At 41.0% G+C, this 13,132-nt stretch overlaps 1 protein-coding gene and 1 long non-coding RNA gene across 3 annotated transcripts; one reads left to right on the top strand and one right to left on the bottom strand.

The window, feature by feature from the left end:
* The first annotated feature begins 375 nt into the window (after positions 1 to 375).
* Positions 376 to 9,750, top strand: TCEANC2 (transcription elongation factor A N-terminal and central domain containing 2). 2 transcript variants are annotated; one of them, XM_079980795.1, is made up of 5 exons: positions 376 to 398; positions 1,596 to 1,706; positions 3,073 to 3,214; positions 3,800 to 3,993; positions 9,412 to 9,750. In XM_079980795.1, the coding sequence occupies exons 2-5, from the start codon at positions 1,605 to 1,607 to the stop codon at positions 9,598 to 9,600; spliced, it is 627 nt and encodes a 208-aa protein (XP_079836921.1). In that variant the 5' UTR covers positions 376 to 398; positions 1,596 to 1,604; the 3' UTR covers positions 9,601 to 9,750. The 2 variants fall into 2 exon arrangements, with proteins under 2 accessions (XP_079836921.1, XP_079836922.1); XM_079980796.1 differs by lacking the exon at positions 376 to 398 and adding an exon at positions 793 to 926.
* LOC307218506 lies at positions 9,698 to 11,788 on the bottom strand. Its single transcript, XR_013839994.1, has 2 exons — positions 11,295 to 11,788; positions 9,698 to 11,257 (listed from the first exon to the last, which is right to left on the bottom strand). It is a non-coding gene; the product is annotated as an uncharacterized lncRNA (long non-coding RNA).
* Between the last annotated feature and the right edge of the window lie 1,344 nt (positions 11,789 to 13,132).

A 13,132-nucleotide genomic window follows, 5' to 3' on the forward strand; every position in this document is an offset into this window, starting at 1 on the left:
CTGGGCAGAAGGGAGAGCTTCCCATACTATATAAAGGGAGCGGGTTGCGGGGATACACTCGGATTTTAGTAGAACAGTATTTGTTCAGCGGTGTATTTACTGGAGAAAGCAACCAAGAGAGGATGTCGTACTATTTGCAACTTATTAGTTTCATATGAAGAATTCGATAATTTGGGGTGTTAAAAATGATAAAAAGATTTTAAAACTTGGAAACCATAAGGTTTCTGCGTGAACGTTCAAGGGAGCGCCTTGGATTTTGGCTCGGAGATCGGCTCTGAGGAGGCAACTGAACTGAGGCCGACATTGCTTCCTGCAACATGAGGGCTGATTGGTGGTGGTGGTGGGGCGTTAAGCACAAATCCACACCCGTCTTGGTCCTTCCTGCCTCTGGTTTGGAGGTAATAAAATCAAAGTACTCTCACCGTCTTGGAATTGATGATTTTAGAACAATTTTAGGACACTTTCCACGCGACAGAAGCTTTATGTTAGAAACAGTATGAACATGATCGCTGTCTAACCACAACCACACTAAAAATTCTAGATTTCCCCAGTTTCTTGTGAACGGGGCTCTTTCTCTCTCGCTCTCTCCTTTGGGAGAAAAGTTCTAAGGAACCATGCAGCTTCCATCTCCATGATGGGTGTTGTGCTACTTAAACTGCAATCCCAACTCTACTGACATGGGAGTAAGCCCCACTAAATTCAACAGGACGTGCTTCTGAGTAGCCATCGCCCTTAAAAAACAATAGGCTGCCTCCATGAATGACTTAGTGGCGCGTGGTTGGAAGAGGAGACATCGTGAGAGCTAAGACAGAGCGCGCCGCAAGACCTGCCGGGAAATGTAGTTGCTGGAGGCGGGATGGGAGCTGCAATAGCGGAAGCTAATAGGCAGCCGGGAAGCATCTTGGGCGAGTGCTGCTCCTTCCCAGGTGAGTCCACCGCAAGTCCACCACCGTTCAGACCGTGGTCTCTCTCCCCATCCTTCTCGGACATAATGTTTCTCAGGGTTTCACAGCATTGCCTGCCTTTTAACTCGCTTTGATCATCAAGCCTGCATTGTGAATGTTCTTCGTCCTTTCTCTATTGTCTGGTCGGCTTGCAATATAGGAAGGAATAGTAGCTAACCGATCGCCCTCTCTTACCCTGGGTGCTAGTAGGAGTTCCTCTCAAATCTGTAGTTGAGGAAGAACATCCAAAACAGAGGGCATGACTGCAAGCAGTCCCATCTTTGAGGGATATTAACTCCTGGTCTCCATCAAACCATTGTTGCTTCTGATAGGTTTGAGTACTTGTGCTCTGATACCCAATTTTCTTCTCTGTCTTCTGTTGTTACACATTATTAACTCAGATGCTGTGATTTTATTCCAAACTGCCATTTAGAGTATGAAAGTCTCTCTCCTCCCCCACTATTTCCTGCTATCATCATTTTCTTCATATTAATGGGCACTGTGCTGTGTTAGTTATAGCTGCAAGATCTTTATCAACCCCAGATATTCTACTGAAGAAGATAATTGTACAGTGCGCGCACACACCCGTACACCCGGCCTTTGAAACAGAATTGTCTTTTTGCTCCATTCAATGGCTTCTGTCTCTTTAAGGACTGTGTTATGGATAAGTTTGTTATACGAAAACCAAGGACTGAAGGACAGCCTAAGGAGAAAGATCCTAGAGAAAAGATTTACAAGCAAGCTACTATAGAATCTCTGAAGGTAAGATATTGGATATGCCCAAATTATTCTAATTTCATTAAATGTCTACTATAATATGTTATGGCTGTCCTTTTGTTTCAGATAGCTTGACAGTGTTTCTGAGCGTACAGAGAGGGAAGGCAAAACTTAGCCAAGCAACGGAGGAGAGTTATTGGGTTGTTTTCATTTTATGGTGTATTTTGTGTTCTCCTTTTGTTTCTTGATGTTGTGAACCACCTTGTGATCTTCAGATGAAGGGCAGTATACGAAATAAATAAATACTAGCAAAGCAGAAGTTATTTTGAGAGATAGGTAGGTACAAAATCCTATAGGGCAATAAGTACTTGGGTCTGGGTGGGTGTGGTTAGTCCCTTCACAGTCATTGGAACAAAATCATTAATGAACATGTTGCACAGTGAACTATTAAGGTTCCCTAAAGTAGTCAGAAAGACATCTTTTATAGTATGGGTTTGATCCAGAGAAATGTGGGCAGAAGAGGTTGGTGGCAAAATGACTTCCCTGCCCTTTCTTCTCCCTTTCCCTTTAGCCTTATATGCCTTAACTCACCACATTCAGCAGGGTGTCCCCCCCCTTCAGGAGAGGCTTGAGGATTCTGTGAGGATCTGACACTGTGCATGCAGTTTACAAACCATTCCTGCTAGAGAGGTCCTAATGCGGTAGTTTAAAAGCTTCAGTGAAACTGCTTTGATGATTATTGGCCATGCTGTCTGGGGCTGATGGGAGTTAAGGGTCCAACAGGCGTTAGATGGTCACAGGTTCCCCTCCCCTGGTAGAAGGAGTGGGTTCAAAGTGGTGAAGAAACTGCAATAAGTCCACGTAAAGGCTGACAACAAAAAGCACTGCATCAGTGAAGTAAAAAGTTAGCTTACAGTGGACCAAGTCAGGAGGGGAGCGTTATATTTGCTTGAGGTGTTTGGCCTACTGAGATTCGGAATGAAGAATTTGGATGATGGGCTGTGGCTTGAAAAAAATATTTGGTAAGTGCAGGGATGACCTTACATTGCGATGAGATGAAAAATAAGAGCTGGTAGTTGACAATACAATGAGGTGTTTTCATGTTTTGTTTTGTTTTAAAAAACCCTGCTTAAAACACTCACTTCAGAATAGTAAGTGGATTGAAGATGGCAGTCTAATGAGTTTATTTTGCTTTCTAGATTTCTCTCATTTGCTTCACATCAGGGACCTACTGTGAAACAAGTATTCGTCTGTTTGGATTACCTAGGTTTCCTGCACTTAGTCTACCTGTCATATTTAATAATTCATAAGTCAATAGCAATCATATTAGCTGACACAGAATACAGTACATTTATCTGCAATAAGTTATGTGTGCCTCTTTCTGTCTCCTAATGATGATTGTTCTTTGCAGAGGGTTGTGGTTATAGAAGATATAAAAAGATGGAAATCTATGCTAGAGCTTTCAGTTCAGTCTAAGGAGAATCTAATTGAAGCCTTAATGGAATTAAAGAAGAAAATACCCTCCAAAGAAGTTTTACTTTCAACAAAAATAGGTAACATTCTTTTTTTTAATTTTCCATTGGAAATATGTATGTGGTTCATTTGAATAAACTGAGACCTATCAGTTGTGCTCATTTTAAAAATGCTTGGCATGTTGAATATATATATATATATATATATATATATATATATTGTGAGCTTAAACCTGACTGGCATTTTAAGTATCCATGTTAAAGACCTTTCCCCACTCTCTGCCCTCGCTGATCTTACGTTAGCTGTCTTAGTTGGTCATTATACCTCTAGCAGTAACCAAAGTTACCAAGGCAGCTTTAAATATATTTAAATACAATGAATTAGTCAAGAACTTGTATGGAGAAGTGAAGATGTATACAGATGTTCCAGGTGTCATAACTGCTGTGCTAAATCTCTGGGCTTATAGCAGGCTTTGGTGGAAATAACACTGGCCTGGAAACTGCTGGCAAAGCAGCCAAATGTCAGTCCATCTCATGGCAAGTCTTTTTCACCCATGTTACTGATTCCAGGTGCTTCCAAGCTTGCCCTCAGTTTTTAGAAGTTTCATTCATACTAATATGTCTTAATGTGTGCTAAGACTTTGTGTTGCTTTCATCTTCTGCAAGGTCATACAGTGAACAAGATGCGCAAGCATTCAGATCAGGATGTGGCCGCTCTTGCCAAAGAAGTGTATACTGAGTGGCGAACATTCATCAAAGACCATTCAAATAGGCCCTCAATAGAAGTGAGGAGTAATCCCAGGACAGAGAAGCTTAGGCAGAATGCACGGAAGCTACTTGCTGAGGCTCTAGAGTTGGAGGTACTGTGTTTTTTATTACTCATTTTCTGAAAATGGCTTTGAATGAGAAGCAATTTTTCTTTACAAAGTTGGGGTGGTTCTGTTACGGATTTAGGGCAGATGCCAGGAATTCAAAATGGAAAAGTGCTGATCTTAGTGATGAGAGGCATAAGGTTTAAATTCTAGTTGCACTTTATAGTGGATATGAGTCTGTATTTATAATTTGCATGTTGTACACATAACAACAAACTGAATGATTTGCAACTTACTTTTTTTAAAATAAGGGGAACAATGTATAACCTTGCCTATAGTGATTTAACTATTATTTATGTAACATTATGTTATTTACACCTTGCCTCTTCCTCCCAAAGGAGCCCAAGTTGCAACAGTAAAACAAAACAAAAAATGTTCTGAAACAGTTAAAACATAATCTCATCCAGTGATTTCAGGGTTGCCAGAAACAGTGTCCTTCAGTCATCAAATGGCTGGGTATTAAAGGCAGGCAGCCTGCTGAAATATGAGGAGACATTATTATCTCCATGAGTCTATGCAGCAGATTACTTGCTCTTCTCAGAGAATCATGGTGATGGAAAGCACTCCAAAGGTCATCTAATCCAACCCCTTGTGGATGCAGGAATTCTGCATAGAATCTTGTAGAATGTCATGTTCCAGCAAGACTATCTGATTTTTTAAAAAGGTTTTAAGCCCTATACGTAAGTGTGTTCACTTATATGTTTCCCCCCTGAATTTTTTTAAGTTTCAAAGCTGCATCAGGGATTATGTGTGCTGATTAGCATCATATGCAATATCCAGTCAGCACTATCTATAGCTGGCTTTTTCTCAATGAAACTGAGACACCCTCAATTTACAGAGCAGGATCTTTCTTCCTAGGAATAAAACTAATGTAGATTTTATATTGAATGCAATGGGTGTGTTTCCAACCCATCCCCAGTGCTCTAAAAATGTTCCATCTGTCTTCACCTCTTCAATCAGCGGGGAAGGAAGAAAGCAATAGTTAAATAAATCAAAAAAATAATTTTAAAAAAGTTTTTGCAGCATTGTGAGAAATTACATAGAAATTCATCTTTTGGTGTTGTAGAATGAGAAAACCTTTCTGTAGGTGGCTGCAAAAGTATCGTCTGATTCTAAGACTGAAATATTGTTAGGAACTTTCACTGTCCTTTCCCCCCAGATATATTCTTTGTAATGAGGAGGGTATAGAAAAAAGCTCGTGTACAGGATCTGCAACAACAATAACTTATTTAAAATATTGACATCCTTCCCAAATTCGCAAAGCTTGAGAGTAGCTCTCAAAAGTCCTATGAACAATATCAAATAAAATAAGGCACAGTATATAATCAGCAGAAATGAGAAGAGTGTGCAGAATGATAGAAGCAACAGAATCAGGAAACATTTTCAGTTAGAATTCGGTTCCATGGCATGTAGAAAGGCCTGGGCAAATGAAAAGCTCTTTACTTGGTGCTGGAAAAGACATCAGATTTGGCACCTGGGAGGGACATTCTGTGTATGGGCACTGAGAAAGCTCCCTCCCTAGTTGTTACTTGCCTAACTGTAGAAGGTATGGGGTGGAACTAGGAAATCTTAATATGATTATATAATCATAATATACTACTATAATCTTACTATGATTATAAAGTTGAGCAGAGTCATGTGTTAGAAGACCATGGACTCTACATGACCCTCGACTCTAACTGACAGGTAGTAGGAGTAGAAAAAAACATTTGCTTTTGCATAGCCAGCATGTACATATCATCCTAATAATTCAAAGAAAGGAAAGCATGGAAATGGATTGTTAGTGAACAATACCGCATGGTATTAGCACAGCAGCAGAACTGGCTTTTCCTCCTCCTCCCCCCCTTCAGTTCCCATGGATTGGTACTCTGGAGCAAATTTTGGGGGTCCTCAAGGAGCTGCATGGTGTGGGGGGGAGCAAAGTCCTATAGTGTGAGCAAAAGCCTGCTTGTGCAACATTGGAGATCACACAATATTTTAATGCACTAAATCTGTGCTAAAGCCCTTTGGATGCTCTGTATTTCAGGCAAACTTTATATCCGTAATTAAGTGTTTGTAAATCAAAGTTTATTGTGAGAACCTACAGAGAGGGTCAATAGTGTACAAAGTGGTGGTAAATATCAGATCCCTGTGGTATTCTTAAGTAATGAACACAACAAGAATTCTCTCTAAGCCTTAATGATCAGTTTGCCTGCTATATTAAACTCCATAATAATTATCCTTTTAATGTATTCATTAATTATCCTTTAAATGGCACGTCAAGGCCCTCAGGAATTGCCGTGCAAAATTTAGAAGCAGTGTTTACAGTCCTTGTCAACTCTGGTCAGAAAATCATGCACCGTTTCTGCTAAGGAGCTAATGTTGGGTCCTGAAGCTGGAGTGCTCAGCTTCAACTCTACCATGTATGTAACTCTTCAGATACATGCTTGATGTTGCTAATCTGGAGCAGTCAGTAGCCAGAAGCCAGTTTTAATTGGGATTGTGTCCTGGCTCATTACTATTCATATATGTGCTTCTCCACTTTTGCCAAAAGGCAGGGTCTGCATGTTCAGGGCTCTTTTATTTCCACCTCGTGCAAACATATGTATTGGGTACCAAGAGCCTTTTGCCTGCCAGATGTTGCTGAACTAAATTTCGCACCAGCTCTAGCAAGTAGGCCAAGGATGATGGGAGTTGTAGTTCAGCAACATCTGGAGAGTCAGAGCTTCCCCGCACCAGACTGATACGCTGCCTCTACCTTTCTTTTTCCATCCGTTACTCTTGTTGCATCTGGCTGGTCACTGCTGTCACTCTCCTTCACCTTGTATTTGTGCAGATGTTAAGATAGCTGCTGAATGAGAATCTTTTTTAACCAATGCAAAGCAAGATTAGGAGGAAAAACAACAACCTAGCAACCCTTCAGTGACATAGCAAGCAGACAGTTGAAATAATAGCGACCCCTACTATCTCCTTACTGCTCTTAGTGGCTGCCTACAATCTGCCTAATTGTGAAACAAGTTGTCTTTATAGTATCCATCTGCTAACCAATCGTTTCAGTTTTAATCATTATTATATATATATATCTATTTTAAATTTAGTGTGGGTCACTCTGAAATTCATTTGCTGCTGGAGGGCTGGTAAATTGCCTTTTGCTGCAATGTACAAATGGGGAAACTAGGTGTGCAAGGTAGCATCTTAACTGTTCTTCATGGGAAATGCTTGTCTAATACAGTGGTACCTCGGGTTAAGTACTTAATTCGTTCCGGAGGTCCGTTCTTAACCTAAAGCTGTTCTTAACCTGAAGCACCACTTTAGCTAATGGGCCCTCCTGTTGCTGCTGCACCGCCGGAGCCCGATTTCTGTTCTTATCCTGAAGCAAAGTTCTTAACCTGAAGCACTATTTCTGGGTTAGCGGAGTCCGTAACCTGAAGCATATGTAACCTGAAGCGTATGTAACCCGAGGTACCACTATATAAGATTCATATATAATGCAAACTATCTGCAGTCTTTTCCAGTTACAAATTGGGTGAATTCTAGTCTTTAATGTCATAAGCATCTAATTTTGGCACCACAGTGTTGGGGAATAATATACTTGCTGAACTTGCTTCTGTCTACTAGCAAGTTGGCTGTTGGGCAAAGGAGCCTAATTTCTTTTTGCGGGGGGGGGGGGGAATGTGACATCCCCACTCATGCTGAGAACTTCAAAGGCCAGGGTGGTAATAGTTTAAAACACAGAGTATCTTCTTCTGTTGAACCCCTTCTGGCAATCCCCCATCAGTGTTGGATTAAGCCATTATGATCCCTGGCAAAACATAAGATCATTCTTTTAATTTATTAAATAAATAATAAAACAATGGAGATGGAGCCTGTCCAGTATTTAATTGCTGGGGTGTAGGGGCAGGGCAGGATTCCAATAAGTAGGAGCTGCCACATTAAAGGCCTGATTCCTACATAGTATGGGAACAGGCCTTCTCCTGAAGAACAAAATGATCAGTAGAATATATAAAGGGTTGAAACTATTGTATCCTGATCCCAAGCTGCATAGGACTTTGTACACTAGAACCAGCACCTCACACTTAGCCCAGAAGCTAATTGGCAGCCAATGCCATTATTTTCTAATTGGAGCCCAAGGGCTAGTAAATGTAGTTATTAGACTTTTAGACCGCTTTTCAGGCTAAAATGCTTCTCAAAGCAGTTTAGAACTGTATACAAGGCAAATCCAAAAATAAAATCATTAAGCACTTAAATATCCAGTACGATGCAATGTACTCTAGCCAACATTCCACATACAGTAAAACAAAAATGGCCTCCAGAGGCCATGTTTTTAAAAGTAAGTTTTTAATGCCAATTTAAAGTTAACAAGTGATGGGACTTGCCTTATCTCACTTGGAATCTAATTGCAAGAACAGGGAAGCCACCACTGAGAAGGTCCTGTTCTGTGTATTCACCAGTATAATCAAAACTCCCCGTCCTATTATTTGAATCTTCCCCGCAAGAGCCATTCTTACTAACACAAAGAAGTGCCATATGCATTTTCATGAACCACCAGAGGTGAGCTGTGAGCAAAATATGAGAGGCAAGAGTTAGAATTAGAAGCTATTCAAAATAATTGGAGCAGTGAGCTTTGGACGGTGTGTTTTAGATCCACAACCCTGCAAAAATCAGTGATCTTATGGAGGATGAGGAGGGTCAGTGATTTCAGCGGAGTACTAAAATTTAGATATAAGATTCCACAAAGAGTGGGAAGTGGTTATACCACAGTAGAGGCGAAAATAAGCCTGAAGATAGTAACAGTTGAACATTCTGGATTCTCCCCAAATACAGAATTCCTCGGCACTAATGGCCAAAAGAGAAATAAACCCTTTCTTGGTAGGCAATAGTTGCTTTTCATTTATTTCTATATAATTTATTTAGATGTCTCAGCTGTGCCAAATTACATAGCTTGGCACATGTTGAAGCAATAACTTCATAATTAACATTTAGCAAATCCCTTTCTGTTTTCTTAATTACACCTCCTTACACTTGCTCACAGAGTCTGCATTTCCCTTTACAGCCCTGCCAGTCGGCCCTGCCAAGTATTTAGAACATCCAGGTTTTGGTTTTGGAGTTGAGTTTGAAATGCTATCAAAAGTGTCTTGTATCACTGAATGTTATCGGAGGCAGTATTACCCTGTTCGTAATTGCACTTGAACCTGATACCCCAGGTTGGCTGCAGATTAGTTTCCTGTTGGGCTGGCAAAAAAAGCGACTGACCACACTGCCTTGTTCTTTAATTGCTGGAGTGAAATTAAATTGCTCTTCCTGTTTTACTTGTGATGTGAAGTGGATTTCCTTGAATTTGAGCTGATTAAGAAACCAGCCTCCAATTTCAAACAGTTAGTCTCCTTATTAAATGTAAGGATCTCATTTCTTACTTTCTGTTTTCAGATTGGTCACCCGCTGGTGGAAAATATTGAGCGAGAAGCTTTTCATCTCTCATCCCGTCTCATTAGCGCGCCCTACCGCAGGACTGTGCGAGCCCTCGTATTCGCTTTAAAGCAGAAGCCTGAAACGCGGGCACAAGTGCAAAGTGGTGTGCTGTCACCTAGCGTGCTTGTGCAAAGCTACAAAAAGTGACTCAAAGGCCTTTTGCAGAAGGGGTGCAGCGGTGGGGATAGGCATAACTGTATTATGAAATAATGGAGGGAATCACTTCTGTTTCTTTGAATATTAGTGAATACATTAACCACATAATTGTTCAGTACTACCAGAGAGTGTTTCAGGATATCCCTTCAATGTCAAGTTCTCATTTGATACAAAGGGCGGTTTGCAGTTCAGAGAGTTAAGAGGAATGGGAAAGGAAATTATTCTACTTTAAGCAGCCTGGAAGGTAATTTCAGCTGGTAAGAGACCAGGTCTTTGTGATATTCTCTTCCCAAGAGTGTATGGCACAAACCTTTGTGGGCTTCATCACAGGGACTGGCTAGTATGCTTAAAAGAAACTTTGGTGACCAAATGTAGTTAGTTTGTAAACTGAAGCTTGCTCCACCTGCCATCCTCCAGCATCAAATCACCTCTTTTGCACATTTGCTCTACCATTATCTGCTCTGCCTTCATATCTATGTACTTTGAAGCAGGGGTAAGGAACCTGTGGCCCTTCCATCAGCCCCAGCCAGCATTTTCAGTGATGGGGTTGTAGCCAGATAACATATGGGAGAGGGGACACAGGATCCCCACCCTGCTCTGAAGAATTGCATTCTGCAGTGGCTTTTAAGAACTGTGAGTTTACATTGAGGAGGAAATAACATTTGATGCACTTGGCCAACAAGACCAGCAAGAGCCCATGGTGGCATCGGTTACGTTTTACATCAATAGCGCCATGGGATTATGCTACCTAATTGGTCTGAAAGGGCAAGTAGACCTTTTTCTGTGCACTGTTATGGGTGGGTATGAAAACAGTTCTGCTGTACAGTTCTGCTGTATAATGTATGCTGAGGTTCTAGGGGTCCATATGCAAAGGCAAAATAGCACAAAATGAGAACAATCCGAGGAGCAGCCTCTGCTATCCAAGATTTCTCTGCAGCCTACCAGAGGCTTTGTGCAACATTCCCAGAACCCTGTAAGCAAGGTGCAGAGCTTGAAAAGCTGTTTCTGCAAAGGAAAAGCCTCTGGATGGCCCTGCAAAACCTTACAAGGGCTTCCAGAGCCCAGTAAGTGAGAGTCCCTTTCTATTCATATATGCATAATAAACTGCCTAAAGCTGTGATTGCATAAGGAAAATAAGTGTAAATTTTCAGGTACTGCGTAAATACCAATGCTTACAAACCATCTACCTAAATATGTCCTGAACCTTCCTACTTCCTTTTCCATTTCTTGCCCTAAAATGTTACTACCTCATCCTCACCGGTTGGTCTTTTTTTTTTTAACCAATGGCAACTCCCCTGCCTCACCTTCAGACTAATACAAACAAGAATGTTGTGAGATATTGAACTATAATTTTCTAGGGGGAGAAATGGCCTTTTCAAAAGATGTTGGGTGAAATTCAGCATTGCACAAGGTGGCATAATCTTAGTCTCTGTCCACCTACACCTCCAAAAAATCTGTTCTGGAGAATCTGTGGAGTTGGTGCTGTAGGAGATAAGAGTCCAGTTGCAGAAGTCCTTTACACTCATGCATGAACGGTGTTGGACTGCTTTCCCCCACAAAAATTAAAACAATAATCCAGATCAACTGCGTGTACTTGAAAAGTTTTAACACAGTTCAAAAGAGCTTCATCTTGGTATTAAGTCTCCTACTATAATGTAACGTACTGTGTGTGGTCAAGGCAGCACTGACTTTAAGAACAAATAGATAAACTCTGAACGTTATAGTGGAGAACAGAGGAGTCAATGACACAAGACACACTGAAAGAAAGTGGGAGGCTAGAAAACCAAAGTATATCATCAGACGGTAAGTGGGAATTAAGTCTTTTAAGTGTATATTTACATTCAGAGTGTGTTTATACAAGTTACTCTGTGAACGATTTTGCTTTAAAGCAGAGCAAGATAGTATGAAAACAATTAGGACAAAGCGCAAAGGGAGTTCTGCTAGCACTTCTCATTTAGATTCCTTCTGTCAAAAGCCGTCCCAGGAAGACTTGATGTCCGTAAATGCCTGGCTAAGGGGGAGGTGGGAGTTAAATTCAGCACAAGTTATTTTCCTAAGCACACATATGGACTAGTTGGAAGAAAGTGTGAGCATGTTGCAGTAAAACCAATATGTAAACAAACATGAAATAAGGCATTTTTAAAATAGCAGGTGTGGGGAGCGTTTGGCAGTGGCGTAGCGTGGGTTGTCAGCACCCGGGGCAAGGCAAGTAATTTGCGCCCCCTAACCCGTGGATTTGCACCCCCTAACCCTAACCCCCAGATGTTGCGCCCAGTGCGGCCGGCCTCCCCTGCACCCCCCACGCTACGCCACTGGCGTTTGGCCCCCCAGATGTTGCTGATGTACAACTCCCATTATCCCTGGCTATTGGCCATGCTAGGTAGAGATTATGGGAGTTGTGTAGTCCAGCAACATCAGGAGGGCCTAAGGCTCCCTACACTAGTCTTATGCATACCATTTCTATGCCTGTTCCTCAGTTGGTGTTTTTCAGTCTACAAAACTGCAGTATATTTAAGATAAGACAAAACTGCCCCTGTTAAGATGAGAGTTGGAACAAATATTACAGTGAAATAAAAACCACCTGAAAATAGTTTTACAATATAACCCTAATTTGGAGTATGTTGGAAAGAACAGCATGGTTATAATAAAAGTTAAGAAGAAGGATGTTTTCAGCATTCTTCCTGGCTAGAATTATAACCAGACAATGACTCTTCCGGAAATATTGTTATATTTTGGAAGAGTAAAAATAGATACAATGTCTAAATTCAGGCCATGATACAAGAAGCAGTATAACCCAGAATGTAGGGCACCATATCTAAAAAAAACTCATAAATAGTTTGTGTCCTTAACAGATAGAAGAACACAGTTTTGAAATGTACATATTGGAACAAGGTCATTTGAAATCAATGTGAACAAAGTGCTTCCTTGCTCTGTCGCAAAATAAAGGCATTTTCACCATGACACTAAAAAACTCTTTGCTTTTCCCACACCTGTAATGTGGGTGTAAAGTCTGCATTGGCTGACATGCACATTTGATTTCAAAATAAGACTCTTCCACTTTCTATTCAAAATAATGATACAAAGGCCCATGATGCAGTTCTACTGCTGAAGCCAAGCAAGGCAATTTCTGGCCCTGCATTCTGCAAAACTGATCTTATCCTGGGAACCGTATAAAAGTTGCTCTTGAGTTCTCTGGCTCAAGAAGGGCAGAGTGCAAACATAAGCAGTAAGAGTAAATAAATAGCATGCCCATGTACCTACACATAACATACAAGAAGCTAAAAGATAGTGTTTGACATGGGCTGGTTCTTAAAATGACATTTTCGAAAAGCAAACATGAGAGAGAGAATTCCACTGTAACTGTGCTTTATAGCCATTCACGGATAAGCTGCTCTTGAAGGTGGCTACAATGGGCATTTTCCCATGCCCCCAAGACCAGCAGAAGGTTCACTGCTGTAACAGCCACTATTTCCACTTTGCACTGAGTATCCAAGCTCAGTTGGAGCCTGATAGAATTCTCAGT

The sequence above is a fragment of the Podarcis cretensis genome, assembly GCF_951804945.1.
Source record: "Podarcis cretensis genome assembly, chromosome: 6".
Taxonomy (NCBI): Eukaryota; Metazoa; Chordata; class Lepidosauria; order Squamata; family Lacertidae; genus Podarcis; species Podarcis cretensis.

Coding starts and splice junctions, on each gene's coding strand:
- TCEANC2 (XM_079980795.1), top strand. CDS start 1,605: ATGGATAAGTTTGTTATACGAAAACCAAGGACTGAAGGACAGCCTAAG. Junction 1,707..3,072: donor CTACTATAGAATCTCTGAAG/GTAAGATATTGG, acceptor TGTTCTTTGCAG/AGGGTTGTGGTTATAGAAGA. Junction 3,994..9,411: donor CTGAGGCTCTAGAGTTGGAG/GTACTGTGTTTT, acceptor TTCTGTTTTCAG/ATTGGTCACCCGCTGGTGGA.